This window comes from Drosophila subpulchrella, unplaced genomic scaffold, assembly GCF_014743375.2.
Source record: "Drosophila subpulchrella strain 33 F10 #4 breed RU33 unplaced genomic scaffold, RU_Dsub_v1.1 Primary Assembly Seq380, whole genome shotgun sequence".
NCBI classification, from domain to species: Eukaryota; Metazoa; Arthropoda; class Insecta; order Diptera; family Drosophilidae; genus Drosophila; species Drosophila subpulchrella.
Genome location: NW_023665602.1, coordinates 236524 through 253170, shown reverse-complemented (window position 1 = coordinate 253170; position 16647 = coordinate 236524). Strand labels below are relative to the sequence as shown.

Genomic DNA, 16647 nt, shown 5'->3' with positions numbered 1-16647 from the left:
CCTTTATGATGGATGAGAAAAATCGGAAAAGATACTGTGAAAAGAAAATTGTTATGTCATGCGAGTTAGTTTTAGTGAACATTATAAGAAAAGAAAGAACATTTATCGGTGGATCGTGAGGAATTCTGTAGTCATGAAAGAAAGCAGAGTCGTCATCCAGTTTTGATTTAGAGTGTGCATTTCGGTCGTAAAAAATCTAAATGGTTTTAAGTTTTTTTGCATATTTTTGTTATCTAAAAATTTCTCACATTTAGCCGCAAACGTCTCGATGAAAGCGCTTTCATCTATGGATGTTCCTGGAAGCGGTAAGTGGCTTAACTCTAGCTTTTAAACAATGGGAAAAAGACTTAGAGCGATAGGGAAAAAAAAGAGTAAAAGAAAGATCAAAATTACACTGCGCCCAGGTGCCCTGCGAACAGGCAGATCAGATCGAATGGCTTTTTCCTTATGACATTTTAATTAATGTTTCATTTTAACGTTTAATGTCATAATCTTTGCCATTATGAATTCTTTAAACCTTTAAAACTATTTGTAAGAACTTAAATTGAATTTCCACCGCTACGAAAATCTATCGCCACGTGTTGTAATGATTTTAACTTTACATTAAAGCAGCGGTCGGCACACACATACCATCACAAATTTGCCTTGCATTAGTGTGAGTGTACAAAACACGAAGTTGGCGCGCAGCGCGCTGAAGCCTGACGTTTCTCTGCTTTGCACTGAGAACATCTACCGCAGCAGCCAAAAAGCGCGCCGAAGCTGAGAAAAAAAAGACCCGAAGACCCGCCGAAGTCACACGAACATCTACGTTATACGTGAACGAGCAGCGGATGAGCAGAACAATTCCCTATGCTCACTTAATAGACCTTGTTATATGCATTTCAAACAATGTTTATCCTAGTTACTCGCACTTACATTTAAATCATATTGTTCTGCATGTTTAACTGTAGGATATGTGTTCTCTGTTACTTACTTTCTTAGTCAGTAATAAAACCTTTTCTCAGTAATAAAACCTTTTCTCAGACTATAGCCTAGTACTAGTAGTACTCAGATCGGCTAAGAGTTTCACTAGTCGAAAAATCTTATTCTTTGTAGTGTGACCGATGCATTAGCATGGTCTTACTGTCAAGCAGCTGTGTTTTTTGACAAACGGAAAACAAATCAATTGAAGCAATTTAAAAGAGAAAAGACTGTTGGTGCAAAAAGAAATTGATATACAAATAAATGAAATGTTCAACGTAAGCCTTTATTTATGTAAATTAGTAGTTTAAAGCTTCCTTCTCGTCCACGGATGCTTCGCCATCTGATGCTCCAGGCAGTCGCTCAGCATCCTGACAATGGCTGCCTATGGCTTCTTCAACTGTTCCTTAGCGGGCTCCCTATTTTCCTCCTCCCTATAGAAGCCAGCGCTTCCTCCATATCCGCTTAAGCTCCCAAGAAGCTGGTGGTAGTGGTGTCCGTAGTCCTAATGGCGAGGTCGTCGGAGATCGTATTACTAGCGGTGGAGTTCTAAAAAATACTTTTATTAGTACAACGTTACCAAATTCTTTTGACCAGAACTTACATTCTTTGTAGCTTCCCACTGGGATTCTCTAGTGGATCTCCTCCAGCACTTCAACTATTTTAAGGATTTGCCCTGTTGTGGTATTGCTTGCTGTCGGTAAAATCCCGCAATACAAGCAAAAGCTTGGATTAGGCGTCCTATTTCATTTGCACTGACATCCTGCAGTCGATTTTGGGGTTTTCCTACCATTTTTAATTTTTAGTTTCCACCAACCTTTGCACGCACACAGCCAATAATTGAAATTCTTATTCTTTGGGCCGCGGCTAACGGCGTTCATCGAAATTCATTCGCCAAATCTGGTATTTTTTCTGGTATTTCCCTAGCTCACCTGAGTACCGCGCTTAAAAAACAGACTCTCGCTCACTCCTACGGTTAGCTCGCAGTTTTCGTCGATGTGAGTACTAGGCTTATTCCTGTAAAGCAATCGATGTACTTAGGTTTCCCAGAGCAAACCTGTGCAATTGTCTCTGGCTTGGAGACAAGTACTCGGGAGCTATAATAAATATAAAGTCGATACAGAATTTGATTACAATTTTGCATACCATTGTTTTTGATCAGCCAAAAATTCTGCCAATAATTTTGTATTCCGAGGATGAGAAAGCGAATAGAGGGCAACAGCAATAGGTTTATCCAATGCCATGGCTGGTTGAAACACTGCGTAATTTTAATAGGCCTGGTGCCATCCCCACCAACTGCAGAAATAAATTTCTGTCAACGCGGAATGATTCCTTGTCTCCAAAAGCTTCCATTTTGTTTCTATCCATACACAAATGGTAATTAAATATTATTGCTATATTATTTGTATCGATTGTTAACTTTAGCTCGCATGACCACAGAACAGCTCTCCCAAAAGCGTTTGCCATTGGAAGCACCACCGCGTTGCCTATCGAAAAACCCGTAAAATAACAAAAGTACCGCGCAGTGGAAAATGGGTTTAAGCTTAGTTTACAAAATATTCTACATGACTGTTGTTCTGATTCATCAACAAATTCAGCTATCATTCGAGGTGGAGGCATTGAACGGTAGAGGTGTCAAAACATCGATGTATTGAGACATCGATGTTTTCGATGTTTTTCACCCAAAACATCGATGAAACATCGATGTTTTAAAAAATTAAATTTTGGTAATTCTTAAATAGTCGGGCCGGAACGACCCGACCTATTAACAAAAATCCATATTTAGAGGGCGATGAATCATGAATTTTGATGTAAAAATTATTTTGGGGACGCGCTTAGTTTAGTTTGCACTTAAACCGTTGGCGATCGCCGAAAACCAACAGCGGGCACGCACACAGACACACCACACACATAATTTTACGTTAATGTTAATGTTTTTGCTTTTTTCTTATTCTTTTTAATTTTTGTTTTTGTTGGTTTTGTTTTTAGTAATTTGCAATGATTTAAGTTGCATTTAACATGTGTGTCTTAAATAAACACCAATAACTGTAAGTGTATCTTCACTTACACACAAAATATACATACATTTATGCTTATATGTGACAAGTATATAAATCATTTGAAATTTGCAACTCTTTAATGAATATTATGTAGCCCTGAAAATGGTCGATTTGGTAAAGAGTAAAGAGTAAACGGTAATATTATAATAGAAAAAATGAAAAATAATCTGCTATTTTACGTACCTTTCCTTTGCCTTTTTTCTTAATAGTGACGGCACAGAAACATCGATGGTTGAAAAAAAACATCGATGACTTAGAAAATTTCAAAAACATCGATGCATCGATGTTTTCATCGATGTTTTGACACCTCTATTGAACGGTTGAACTCGCTGATTAATAAGTTCTCATATCCTTCCAGTCCTGTTTTATATTTCTCATCTGCAGTGGTCGGGCTCATCCTACTTGTAGGTTTCTGATAGCTGCATGTATATAATTCGATTTTGGGCTTTTAGAATTGTAGAGCAATGATAGAATAATTCGACGAAGAGAGCTAAGTGAAATAAATTTATCAGCTTTACTTGCGGAAGAATATGATCCATGAATACATCTGAGAGGGCTTTAAGCGGCTGCAGCTACGTCCGCTGCTGATGTTGATGGCAGTTTCATATTTGATGGTAAAGTTAGAGTTGTTTCTTTGAGCGAAATAAATCAGATAATCGCATTATTATTACTAGTTAGACATTAGAATTCCTTATTCGTGATTTAACTAAAGTACGTGGTGAAACATTTTATGAGGCTGGAAAAAATGTTATAATTTCACGAAGCGATCTTTTAAGTCCCAGCTTCTCTAATTTTGTTTTTCCCTTCGGGGCATTAAAAAAACGATTTTTATTTTAGTATTCAATGGAGTTTTTATAGGTAGATCCCCAATGTGAAACTGATTTTACAAAATGCATTATTCTTATAACAAGTGGACTTTGATCAGAAGATTTTGTTGGCCAAAACTAAGGACTAATGATAGATTGGTCAAAGCTATTATGGTGATGTATGGGCTTACAGGCTGGACCCTTTGCTTAAAAGTTTGAAAAATGTTTGTGTATGCCGTCGTCAATAAGGGCGTGTGAAAAGCTTTGATTATACGCTTTCCATTTTCATATTGTCCCTGTCATCATTATTTACTTTTTCGTAGTGAATGTTTCAATTTTCACTGTCAAGGAGAAGAATTTATGCTCGCACTCAGATGAGCTAAGGAAATACCAGAATAAATAACAGATTTAGCGAGTGAATTTCGACGAACGCCGTTAGCCGCGTCCCAAAGAGTAAGAGATTTAATCTTGGCGGTGTTTCGTGCAAAGGCGTGTGGAAACTAAGAATTAAAAATGGAAGGAAATCCCCAAAAACGCCTGCAGGAGGTCAGTGCAGATGAAAAATGACTTCTAATCCAAGGTGTTGCCCATTATTGTGAAACTTGACCAACAAGAAGCATTACCACAGCAGGGCAAATCCGCAGAATAAATGACGGGCTGGAGGAGATCCACTACAGAATCCCATTGGGAAGAAACATGCCGAGTAAGACTTCGCCCCCTACATGAACATCCTGCCGGGCGTGTCCTCGCATAACTAAGTTCTTGCCAAAAGAATAATAGAAGTATATTTTTAGCAGAACCACCAGTAATGCGATCAACGACTAGCTAACCACAGGATTCCCCCTACACCAGCTACTTAACAGCTAAAGCGGAGAAAGAGGACGCGCCGGCTTCTATAGGGAAGAAGAAAAAAGGGCGTCCGGTATGGGACAGCTGGACCATGACCAGGATGCTGGGCGACTTCCTGCAGCATCAGACGGAACAACCCCGTTCCCAATCCGGCTCTTCCTTTCTTAAGGTCCAATATACCTATTGGGATTCCGAGCAGGACTGAAGATCGCGCGGGGAAGATGGCTATGAATCCGTGGGAAGAGAAGGAAGCTTCAAACTACTAATTTACATAAATAAAAACATTCGTTGAACATTGCCTTTACTTTAAATTTAATTTCTTTGTGAACCAGCAGACTCTTCTTTTTTAAATTGCCCCAATTGATTTGTTTTCCGTTTGTCAACAAACCCACCATTCAGTTCTTCAGTAGGGACGCGGTGACATGGCTCAAGGCAAAAAGCTCTTTTTTGTTTTTTTGTGCCTAAAACGCTGTGCCGCTGTTGACGTCAGAGCAGTCGGCGCAGCGTAGAAGACTGCCCACGAAAACGATCGTGCAACAAAGAGAGGCAGATATTCGGATATTTCCCTCTCTTTCTTGTCTTATAATCTGCCTGCACTCCGCGCTCGCAGAGACAAATTTCGGCCGGTCCGTTATTTTTTTTTGCGTCTCTCCGTTATGTTCGCCTAGCTACTAATATTTCGGCGGAAAAATTTTCGTGGAGCAGCGACATGTGAATGCCCTAATATTTTAGGAGCAATATTGTGTATCGAAAATAAACAACTTATATTGTTTTATAAAAGTAAATTATTTGATTATAGTAAAATTAAGTAATTTGGATTTACTTATAATGTTATGTTTACATATTATACCTTTTTATTACAATATATTTTTTTAGTGTAATTATAGAAAATTAGTCCGTTAAAATTGATTTCAATATTTAAAACATTAGTAGTATTAGTATTAACATTTTTTAAAAATTCGTATTGTATTTTTTACTTAAGAAGTACAAATTATATAGTCGGATATTTTTCGCTTTAGAAACGGTATAGGTGCAGTGGCACGCGCCAACAGCGAAGAGAAAACAAAAGAAGTCAAGTAAAGGGGTGAGAAGACTTGGTGCATTCTGTTTGAGTGATTGAAAGGGAAGCATGCATTTTAATTGTGCGCAGCAGAGTTACTTTAATCGTTTAGTTAATATAATAAAGTCAGGTAAGTGCTACATAAAGTTTAAGATGCTGTGCATTGATCTTAGTTTAAAGTACGTAAATGTTGAAGGTATTCAATGGGTTCCGTTAGCCGAAAGTGGATGACAAAATGTTTTGTGCCAAAAAAATCCCGCAAAGGGTTTATACACAGCTATATAAGGTAAATATACAATTAAAAAAGTAAAACGCATTTTTTAATCATATGCCCATACATTTTTTCAGGAGCGTTGGCCAAGGACTCCAAAGACCCGGACAAATGTTTGAGAAAAGCGATGACGAACGTGAAAAACAAACTAACAAAACAAAAAACCAGAAATACTAACAATAATTGTCCCCTTATTGAAAATCTGAATAATACGATCTAATTAAAATTAATTTAAGTGTAATTAAAAATGTATGTATTTTAAATTCTCTATTTTCATAAGTGAAAAGTCATGGAAAAATTCTGATTTTCCCAAGTGATTTCACTTGGGACGTGTCACTTGCAAGTGATTTCACAAGTGAAAACTCATGGAAAAATTCAGATTTTCACAAACGATTCACTTGGGACGTGTCACCGGCACGTGACAGGCTATACGAAAAATGAGTATAAGGAACAAGTGAAATCCCGTAGGACTTCGAAAAATTTTCATTTGAATTTTCACTTGTGAAAATGCGGACATCCCATACAATTTTCTATATGGAGCGTCACTTGTTCTTCACTTGTGCACGAGGACATGTGATTCACAAGTGAAACTTTTTTTTTGGAACTGAAGGGCAGCTACTTGACAGTAAGACCATGCTTCATACATTGTGGGTGAACTTTGAAAACTCCGGTCATACTACAAAGAATAAGATTTTTCGACTAGTGAATCTCTTAGCCGATCTAAGTTCAAGGATTTATTTCGGATTGCCTTGAATAAAGCCTAGTACTCAGATTGGCAGAGTTTCATACCTCAGCAGAAAACCGCTCAAAATTGCAACAGGATTCTTGGTCACATAGAGAATCGCTGAAGCGATCCGCTGATCCTCATATGCAATCTGTACCAGAAGGGAGGGGTCGTGCAAATTCAGTTGCTCAGAAAAAAAAACAACGCAAAGCTAAATACAGTTAAAAAGCAGGCATACAGAATGTTTTCAACGCCGAATGATTATTTCATTGCTAGAAGAAAATTGATCAACGATCAGATACAAAAAGTGCTTAAAATTTGTCCACGTGGTGCATGGACGGCCCCTTATGACAAGTACTAAAATTAGCATGAATACGATTGAATCACATTAGTTACAGTCCAACGAAGACAGTAAAGCGTTTAAAAATTATTACTTCAAAAGCATATTAATATCAATATATTTTTAGGCTACACATTCATAGACGTATCACGAACACATTACTTACATTTAGTACATACCTTAGTTTAAGGAAGACAATGGATACTTCAATAAGAAATCGACAATTTGTGCATTTTTTAAAATATTAAACACGACTCAAAAATAACCTCAAAAATATGCATACGCACGCGAAAAAACATATGATTACTTTGAAAGCTCACAATTGTTCACAACAGCCATTAGAAAGCTTTTTAAAAGCTTTTGTGTGCCTTACAGAATGTTACCATTGGAATAAAACAAAATGTAACCAAATATTGAACAATTTCATTTGGACTTTTATTTCGCTAGTTTCACTAGTCGAAAAATCTTATTCTTTGTAGTGTGACCGAAGTTTTCAAAGTTCACCCGCAATGCATGTGGCATGGTCTTACTGTCAAACAGCTGGGTTTGTTGCTAAGCGGAAAACAAATCAATTGAATAAATTTGAAAAGAAGGAGTCTGCTGGTGCACAAAAGAATAAAAAAAAAATAAGTGGAATGTTTAACGAATGTTTTTATTTATGTAAATGAGTAGTTTAAAGTTTCCTTCTCATCCCACGGATGTTTTCTGCGCCATCGCAGTCCAGCTCCAAGTCTCAATGGGCCTATTGGACCTTGAGGAAGTGGTAGCCGGATTGGGAACGGGGTTGATCCGCTGATACTGATGGAAGTCGCCCAGCATCCTGGCAGTGGCTGGCTATTGCTTCTCCATCTGTTCCTTAGCGGGCGCCCTATTATCTTTCTCCCTATAGAAGCCAGCGGGTCCTACAGCTTCGCTTAAGCTGCCAAGTAGCTGGTGGTGGTGGAGTACGGAGTCCTAATAGAGAGCTCGTCGGAGATCATATTACTGGTGGTTCTGCTAAAAAGATACTTCTATTAGTGCAACGAAACCAAATTCGATTGGCCCAATCTTACTTTCTTTGCGAGGACACGCCCGGCAGGATGTCCATGTAGAGAGCAAAGTCCCACTCGGCATGTTCCTTCCCACTGGGATTCTCTAGTGGATCTCCTACAGCACTCAACTATTCTGCGGATCTACCCCTGTTGTGGTATTGCTTTCTGTCGGTGAAATCCCACAATAAAGGGCAACAGCTTGGACTAGGCGTCCTTATTCAACAGCACTGAACTTCTGCAGTCGCTTTTGTGGTTTTCCTTCGATTTTTAATTTATTGTTTCCACATCGCTTTTGCACAAACACCGCCAAAGATTAAATTTCGTATTCTTTGGGCTGCGGCTAACGGCGTTCATTAAAATTCACTCGCTAAATCTGGTATTTTTTCTGTTATTTCCTTAGCTCATCTGAGTACCGCGCAAAAAAACAGACCCGACGAAAAGCGTTAGCCGCGTACTTGCCTCTCGCTCACTCCTATGGTTAGCTCGCGGTTTTCGTCGATGTGAGTACTAGGCCTTAGGCAACAATTTTGGGAGGGGGATGCGCCTTCAAATGGCTTTTTGTTTAGATTAACAATGTACGTTTTGGTGCAACAGGTGACTAGTCTTGCCAAGAAGGAAAGTACTTCAATTCAAGGTGAGATCAATCGCTGTGTTCCTAGTCTTCGGAAGGCTCGTTGGGCCTGCACCACAACAATTTCCTTATAACGGGGCCATTGCAAATCAAATGCATTTCATTCTCAAAATATCTCGAAACGCCAAGTGCAAATCCACTAAGCTCGTAAAAAAATACCGTATAAAATAATGAAATACCGAATCGATTTGCGTGTACGGTCTTATTTCCCGCTGTCGCGAGTCTTATCGACGTTTTCCTTTCTCTTTCTAGCACGATTATTTATTATGGAAAAAAGTCGCTGAGGCGGAATTTTGTCGCTGAAGTGGAAACCCTCCTGTGTGAAGAGGGTATTACTAATCGAAGAATCTTGTTCCTTGCAGTTTGAACGAAGTTTCCAAAGTTCACCATAAATGCATGTAGCATGTAGCAGACAAACGAAAAACAAATTAATTGGAGCAATTTTAAAGAGAGAAGTCTGCTGGTGTATAAAGAAATAAAAAATTATTGTTTTTTGCTCAACAGATGCTTTTACTTATGTAATTTATTAGTGTAATACCTTCTCGTAAGGCGGATGCTTCGCCATCTCCGCCTCTTCTGCAGTCCAGTTCCGATTCCCAATATGCCAGAATCAGCCTTTAGGAAGTCGGAACGGGGTCGTTCAGCTGATGCTGCAGGAAGTCGCCTAGCTTCCTGCCAATGGTTGGTAAATGCTTCTCCAGCTGTCTGCCCCATCCCTATATAGCTGCCAAGAAGCTGGTGGTGGTGGAGTCCAGCAATTCCCCCCATGGAGTGCTTGTCGGAGATCGTATTCCTGGTGGTTCGCCTAAAATTATCCATTTCCAGTTTCTCTTCCACTCTTCTGCGGATTTGCCCTGTTTTGGTATTGCTACCGTTGGTCGAGTCTAAAAATACTGGATGTCCCTCCACAGATAGGACTAGGCGTTCTTCTTCTAAACTGCTCCTGCAAGAATTTTTTCCCGTGGATTTTTTGGATTTTCCTTAAAGCCTAGTACTCACATCGACGAAAACCGCGAGCTAACCATAGAAGTGAGCGAGTGGCAAGCAGGCGGCTAAAGGTTTTCGTCGGGTCTGTTTTTCAGCGCGGTACTCAGATGAGCTAAGGAAATACCAGAAAAAATACCTGATTTCGGGAGTGAATTTTCGATGAACGCCGTTAGCCGCGGCCCAAAGAATAAGAAATTTAATCTTTGGCTGTGTTCGTGCAGAAGCGGTGGGGAATTTAAACATTTCAAATGGAAGAAAACCCCCAAAAACGGTTAAAGGAGGTCAGTGCAGATGAAAAAGGACGCCTAATCCAAGCTGTTGCCCGTTATTGTGGGATTTGACCGACAGGAAGCAATACCACAACAGGGCCAAATCCGCAGAATAGTTGAAGTGCTGGAGGAGATCCACTAGAGAATCCCAGTGGGAAGGAACATGCCGAGTGGGACTTCGCTCTCTACATGGACATCCTGCCGGGCGTGTCCTGGCAAAGAAAGTAAGATCTAGCTAAAATAATTTGGTTGCGTTTTACTAATAGAAGTATCTTTTCAGCAGAAACACCAGTAATATGATCTCCGAAGACCTCTCCATTAGGACTCCGTACACCACAACCACCAGCTACTTGGCAGCTTAAGCGGAGCTGGAGGACGCGCTGGCTTCTACAGGGAGGAGGAAAATAGGGCGCCTGCTAAGGAACAGTTGGAGAAGCCATGTCCAGCCACTGCCAGGATGCTGGGCGACTTCTTGCAGCATCAGCGGATCAACCCTGTTCCCAATCCGGCTCCCATTTCCTCAAGGTCCAATATGCCTATTGGGACTCGGAGCTGGACTGCGGTGGCGCGGGAAAGATGGCGAAGCATCCGTGGGACGAAAAGGAAGCTTCAAACAACTAATTTACATAAATAAAAGCATTCGTTGAACATTCCATCTACTTTTAATTTAATTTCTTTGTGTACCAGAAGACTTCTCCTTTTTAAATTTCTCCAATTGTTTTGTTTTCCGTTTGGCAACAAACCCAGCTGCTTGTCAGTAAGATCATGCTACATGCATTGCGGGTGAACTTTGAAAACTTCGGTCACACTACAAAGAATAAGATTTTTCGACTAGTGAAACTCTTAGCCGATCTGAGTACTAGGCTTAAATCTTTAAATTTTTGTTTCGCTGCTGCACGAACACAGCCAAATATCATGGGAAACTCGAAATGGTATGTAGAAATTTCACAGAGCTTAATTTTGTGTTAATGTGCTATTAACAAATGGAGTAATAGGTATCTGGGTATATTCAGGTTGTTAGTTTGGTTTGGTGTCCAGGGTATTTGCGTATAGGTCACTTGCCTAGACTTGCCAAGAAGATATGAGATGGAAGTTTGTCATTTCGAAAAAAAAAAACATGAAATACATTTTTGTCTCGAAAAATCTCGAAATGCCGTAAAAAAACTGATTAAAAATACTGATATACAACATATGAGGTCCCAGGCCGATGATGCGACTTTTTCCGTCTCTTTCTACCACATGCACTCCCATGGAAGGCAAATTCGCTGAAGCGGAATTTGTCGCTGAAGTAGAAACAGGGTATAAGCTGGCAATTTTGTTCTATTCCACTGTTTCACATGTAAGGCAATCGATGTACTAAGTTTCCCAGAGCAACTCTGTGCAATTATCTCTGGTGTGCTTGAACTGCATACTTCCTTCTTTTGGATTTATTCCGTCTTGTAAGTAGGTTGTGCGATTCCCTCGGCTACAACCAAATACATATATATTATTATATTTGAGGATTTTACTTAGTTGTATGATGATTTTTTCCATGCACCACTCTTAATATTTTAGTGTTGATTATGGATATCTGACTAATAGGCGAACGTCTTACGTTGCTTAGTAACTTCTACATACGTACATTTACTAACTATTTATATTGTAGATCCTAAAATGTACTTTTTTGGATTGTACAGTCAAGTTGATGTTGAAGTTGATGGACCGATGATGTGACAGTTATTAAATAACGAATGAATTTGTTACTAGGTCAATCAATTTGCTGAGATGGGGGCCTACCGGTACATGCAGGAACTCTATAGGAAGAAGCAGAGTGATGTAATGCGATACTTGCTTCGTATTCGCGTTTGGCAATACCGTCAATTAACCAAACTGCATCGTTCACCCAGACCTACTCGTCCGGATAAGGCAAGGCGTTTGGGGTACCGTGCAAAGCAAGGGTTCGTGATTTATAGAATCCGTGTTCGCCGTGGTGGTCGGAAGCGTCCAGTGCCAAAAGGTTGCACTTACGGCAAGCCAAAGAGTCATGGTGTAAACCAATTAAAGCCGTATCGAGGATTACAGTCTATAGCTGAGGTAAGAAAAACTCGCATCAATATAAAGGATTTGAAGCGAGGCTTCTTCATTTCTGAAGTACATAGCTATTTACTAATTTTTAAAACACCTTGATGACTACACTGACCTGAAAATTAAGTTGATTACTGAACTTCCTTAGATGTCTGAAATTTTTTAATTCAAAAATAAAACCCATGTCAAATTATACATAATTAATGGAGAATTACAATTTTTCTTTCTAGGAACGTGTTGGTCGTAGGCTTGGTGGCTTGAGAGTTTTGAACTCGTATTGGATTGCTCAAGATGCTTCTTATAAGTATTTTGAGGTAATCTTGATTGACACTCATCATAGTGCTATTCGTCGTGATCCTAAAATTAACTGGATCTGCAAGCATGTCCACAAGCATCGTGAATTGCGTGGCCTTACTTCAGCCGGAAAGAGTTCCCGTGGTATTGGCAAGGGATACAGATATTCTCAGACCATTGGTGGATCTAGGCGTGCTGCTTGGAAGCGCAAGAACCGCGAGCATATGCACAGAAAACGATAATTTGTAAAGCTTATTTATTATCGGTTGAATAAAGCATTTCGTGCATTATATTCTACAGTTGGCACGTTAACATCATATGTGTATATTTTCCTTTGGTGTATATAAAAAATAATATAAATAATGACCCTATCCCTATATTTTATAGCTGAAATGTGATGTGCCTTTGAGAAGGGTAATTCAATTTCAGTCTGAATTGTGCACCGCAATATGGCCCTGAAGTCATCAAATTAATGTCGAAAGAAATGAGAACGCTACAGTCGAGTGCCTCGACTATCAGCTAACCAATTTCAAAATAAATAAACATTCAAATGGAAGCGATTAAACATCGATGTTTACAGTTTTATTTACTTTACATTATTACGTGTTATACTTCACTTGCATCTACTGGCCAAAATTGTATACACTTGGCCCCCGCTTAACACGAGGACTTCTAGGAACGTTAGCCCCGTGTTAAGCGAGGGCCAAGTGTATACAATTTTGGCCAGTAGATGGAAGAGACATGGATTCAGTGGAAAATAAGTGGTTACGTTCTCAAAATTCTAAATTGGCAGCAAAAAAAATGTATTCAAATTTGGTCTGTTTTTATTAAAGTTTCATACATGTTCAAAATTAACAAAAAGTTATACCCTTGCAGAGGGTATATTGATTTCAGTCAGAAGTTTGCAATGCAGTGAAGGAGACGTTTCCGACCCCATAAAGTGTATGTATGTATATATTCTTGATCAGCATGACTAGACGAGTCGATCTAGTCCTGTCCGTCCGTTTCTACGCAAACTAGTCTCAGTTTTAAAGCTATCGGGCTGAAACTTTCCCAAAAGTCTTCTTTCTTTTGCAGGTAGTATATAAGTCGGAACCAGCCGGATCGGAAAACTATATCTTAAACCTCCCATAGGAATAATAGGAAAAACAAATTTAAAAAAATTATATCTTCGGTGTTTTTTAGTATATAACCTCCTAAGCTTGGAAATAACATTTTTTAATTAGTTTTGAATATCGAATTAAATTTTATCAAAATCGGAAGATATCATATAGCTGCCATAGGAACGGTCGCAAAATTGGTGGGAAAATAATATGAAACAAATTATAGCTTCGGTGTTTTTTAACATATAACCTCCTACGCTTGGAAATAACATTTTTTTATTAGTTTTGAATTTCGAATTAAATTTTATCAAAATCGGAAGACTATATCATATAGCTGCCATAGGAACGATCGTAAAATCGGTGGGAAAATAATATGAAACAAATTATAGCTTCTGTGTTTTTTGACATATTATCTTATACTATTGGGAATATTATTTTTTTATATAATATTATATTTTATATATATGTTTGTTGAACGTTGATGCACTAAGAGCAGTACAAACAAGTGGCCCAAACGACACCAAGCACGTGCTTGTTACCCGCGGGCCCATTTTTACTTCGGGCAAATACGGTTCGCGAGGAAGGTACATAGAATAAACAAAGACAGGACAAAACATAGATCAACAAGACTACAGCAAATGAGCTAAAATTTTAGTTTTTAATACAGGGATAGAAATTGAGGAACAAATTAAATGATATAGGTCGTTATAATTATTACAAAGAACGCGAAAAGGCTCATGCTGACTAAAATTAGATGAACATCGTAGCAAGTTGATGGGATAGTAGTTTCGCATTAGTCTAACAGGAACATTGAAAGTAAGGCGGCTTACCAAATCTACAGAATCAATATCGCCTCTGATAAGATTATTCATAAAAATAGTACCAAGCATAGTTCTACGGCTTACTAGACTAGGCAAATTAATTAATAGCAATCTACTCTAGTAAGAAGGCAACCTGACATTTTGATCCCAGTTCAAACCACGTAAGGCAAAAAGAAGAAATTGTTTCTGTACGGACTCTATACGGTCAATGTGCACTTGATACTGAGGACTCTAAACGGAAGAACAGTATTCCAAATTAGGACGGACAAGGGAGGTAAATAATAATTTGGTAGTGTATGGATCATCAAATTCTTTAGACCAACGCTTTATAAACCCAAGAACACTCATAACTTTATTTACAGTAGAGGTTATGTGGGAGTCAAATTTAAGTTTAGGATCTAGGAGAACACCTAAATCGTTTACTGAGTATATTCGGTCCAGGGACATGTTCTGAAGAGAGTAACTTATGAACGTTGGCGTACCCCTATAAAAAGTCATAACGTTGCATTTAAGATAGTTTAAATTCAAAAGGTTGTACTGACACCATTCCTGGAATCTATTAATGTCTGACTGCAAGCAGAAACCAGACTCAATATTATTATATGAAAAACAAAGCTTAACATCATCAGCATACATTAGTACACGAGAGTGAGTTACTATAGAGGGAAGATCATTTATAAACAGAGTAAACAGAGAAACAGCGTTTTTGAATAAAACCCTCTGAGATCTACCATTTAAATAACTTGAAATCCAAGTTAACAGATTATTCGGAAACCCGACCTGATCTAATTTGAATAAAAGAAGAGAGTGGTTTACAGAGTCAAAGGCTTTACTAAAATCTGTATATATAACGTCTGTCTGCAATTTTTCGTTAAACCCATCTATTACAAAAGATGTCAATTCGAGCAGGTTAGTGGTGGTCGATCTTCGCTTAACAAAACACGGCGATATTGAAGAGGAGCACAAATGTTGCAACTGAGAGGTAATAATGCGTTCAAATGTTTTAGGAATTGCAGACAATTTGGAGATTCCTCTATAGTTCTGAACATTAACCTTCGCACCCTTTTTGTGGAGTGGAATAATAAAAGAATCTTTCCAGATAGTAGGAAAAACAGATGATGAGGTAGACAAAGGAAAAAGTTTAAGAATGGGTTTACAAATAGTTCGGGCACAATACTTAAGTAGACACCCAGGGATTCCATCTAGCCCCGGAGAATAGGTTGGCGTTATAGTTTCTAAATCACTTAAGAGAGAACTTTCGGTGATTTCAGGAGAAAAAATACAATTTGCCCTGTTTAAGTGATTAGGGTAGCTAGAATTAGACCAAGAAACAGAGCTATAAGTAGATTGGAAGAATTCAGCAAATAAATCAGCAATTTCGGGATCCGTAGATGCCTCAATAGAGTTTAATCGTACAGATGATGGCAAGGCTGAAGACTTTCGCTTAGCATTGACAAAGTTATAAAACTGCCTTGGATCCTTTGAAAATTCAAATTTACATCGGTTCAAATACATGGAATAGCAATGACTGTTAAGTACATTAAAATTAGTACGAGCCACCACATATCTTGAAAAATCGGATGGCCTACCCGACTTTTTGTACTTTTTATAGAAGTTTGTTTTTAGGTTTCTAAGTCTTTGCAACTGATTGGTAAACCAAGGAGGCCTGTCTAACTTAGGAGCAAAACTATCAGGAACACATTCACAGAAAAAAGAGTTTAGGACACTATAAAATAGTTCCGTAGCACTTTCAATATCCAAGCAATTATATAAATTTGTCCAGTTATATTGTGAAATCAAGTTATTGAGTTTACTAAAGTCACATTTACGAAAGCATCTACTTTTAGTTGGTGAAAGAGAAGGAGAGAGGGTATCAACGCAGGGAAGACAAATTGTAAGTTCTAATGTGGGATGATACCGGTCTTCTGGCATAACTAGTGGGTCAATTCTAGATACCGTGACTTCAGACGGATTTAAAGCAAATACAAGATCTAATTGTCTGTTTAGTGAATTACGTATAAAGCTAACTTGCTGTAATGATAATTCTAACAGACCGTCAACGAATTCATGGTCAGATAAGGGGGTACAGACAAGTGAGTCAGTGGAAAGGGACCAAGAAATGTCAGGGAGATTGAAATCACCCAAAACAATCAAAAGATCCCTTTCGGAAAGATGAGATAAAACATTTTTTATTGCAGATAAATTTTGCTCATAAATTGTTAAGTCGGATCCAGGTGGAATATAAGAACAAGTTACATAAATAGAAAAAGATTTCAAAGAAACTTTAACACCAACGAATTATATTTCATTGGGATTAAGAAAGTATATCCTTTCCGATGTTAAAGTAGAGGTAATGGCAACCAGCACCCCACCCCCC

At 38.5% G+C, this 16647-nt stretch overlaps 1 protein-coding gene, 2 long non-coding RNA genes and 1 other non-coding gene across 13 annotated transcripts; 3 read left to right on the top strand and 1 right to left on the bottom strand.

Moving 5' to 3' along the window:
* Positions 1-1225: 1225 nt before the first annotated feature.
* On the bottom strand, positions 1226-3218 carry LOC119561881. Of its 5 annotated transcripts, XR_005221485.1 has the most exons (4): positions 3204-3218; positions 3046-3116; positions 1565-2057; positions 1226-1509 (listed from the first exon to the last, which is right to left on the bottom strand). It is a non-coding gene; the product is annotated as an uncharacterized LOC119561881 (long non-coding RNA). The 5 variants fall into 5 exon arrangements; XR_005221483.1 differs by lacking the exons at positions 3046-3116; positions 3204-3218 and adding an exon at positions 2381-2609 and having other exon boundaries at positions 1565-2320; XR_005221484.1 differs by lacking the exons at positions 3046-3116; positions 3204-3218 and adding an exon at positions 2107-2599 and having other exon boundaries at positions 1565-1977.
* Positions 3219-3330: 112 nt separating this feature from the next.
* Positions 3331-4979, top strand: LOC119561882. Of its 6 annotated transcripts, none has more exons than XR_005221490.1 (3): positions 3331-3634; positions 4150-4529; positions 4621-4979. It is a non-coding gene; the product is annotated as an uncharacterized LOC119561882 (long non-coding RNA). The 6 variants fall into 6 exon arrangements; XR_005221491.1 differs by having other exon boundaries at positions 3335-3424; XR_005221488.1 differs by having other exon boundaries at positions 3331-4529; positions 4624-4979.
* Positions 4980-11362: 6383 nt separating this feature from the next.
* On the top strand, positions 11363-12663 carry LOC119561884 (60S ribosomal protein L15). Its single transcript, XM_037875356.1, has 3 exons — positions 11363-11427; positions 11735-12061; positions 12283-12663. Exons 2-3 carry the CDS (start codon positions 11753-11755, stop codon positions 12586-12588), a joined length of 615 nt encoding a protein of 204 aa, XP_037731284.1. The 5' UTR covers positions 11363-11427; positions 11735-11752; the 3' UTR covers positions 12589-12663.
* Positions 11497-11568, top strand: LOC119561886. The gene has a single exon (XR_005221494.1). It is a non-coding gene; the product is annotated as a small nucleolar RNA Me18S-Gm1358 (small nucleolar RNA).
* Positions 12664-16647: the final 3984 nt, after the last annotated feature.

Bases quoted from the DNA above. Each gene is read 5' to 3' on its own strand.
- LOC119561884 (XM_037875356.1), top strand. From the start codon at position 11,753: ATGGGGGCCTACCGGTACATGCAGGAACTCTATAGGAAGAAGCAGAGT. The intron at 12,062-12,282 runs GTAAGAAAAACT...TTTTCTTTCTAG, and splicing joins GATTACAGTCTATAGCTGAG to GAACGTGTTGGTCGTAGGCT.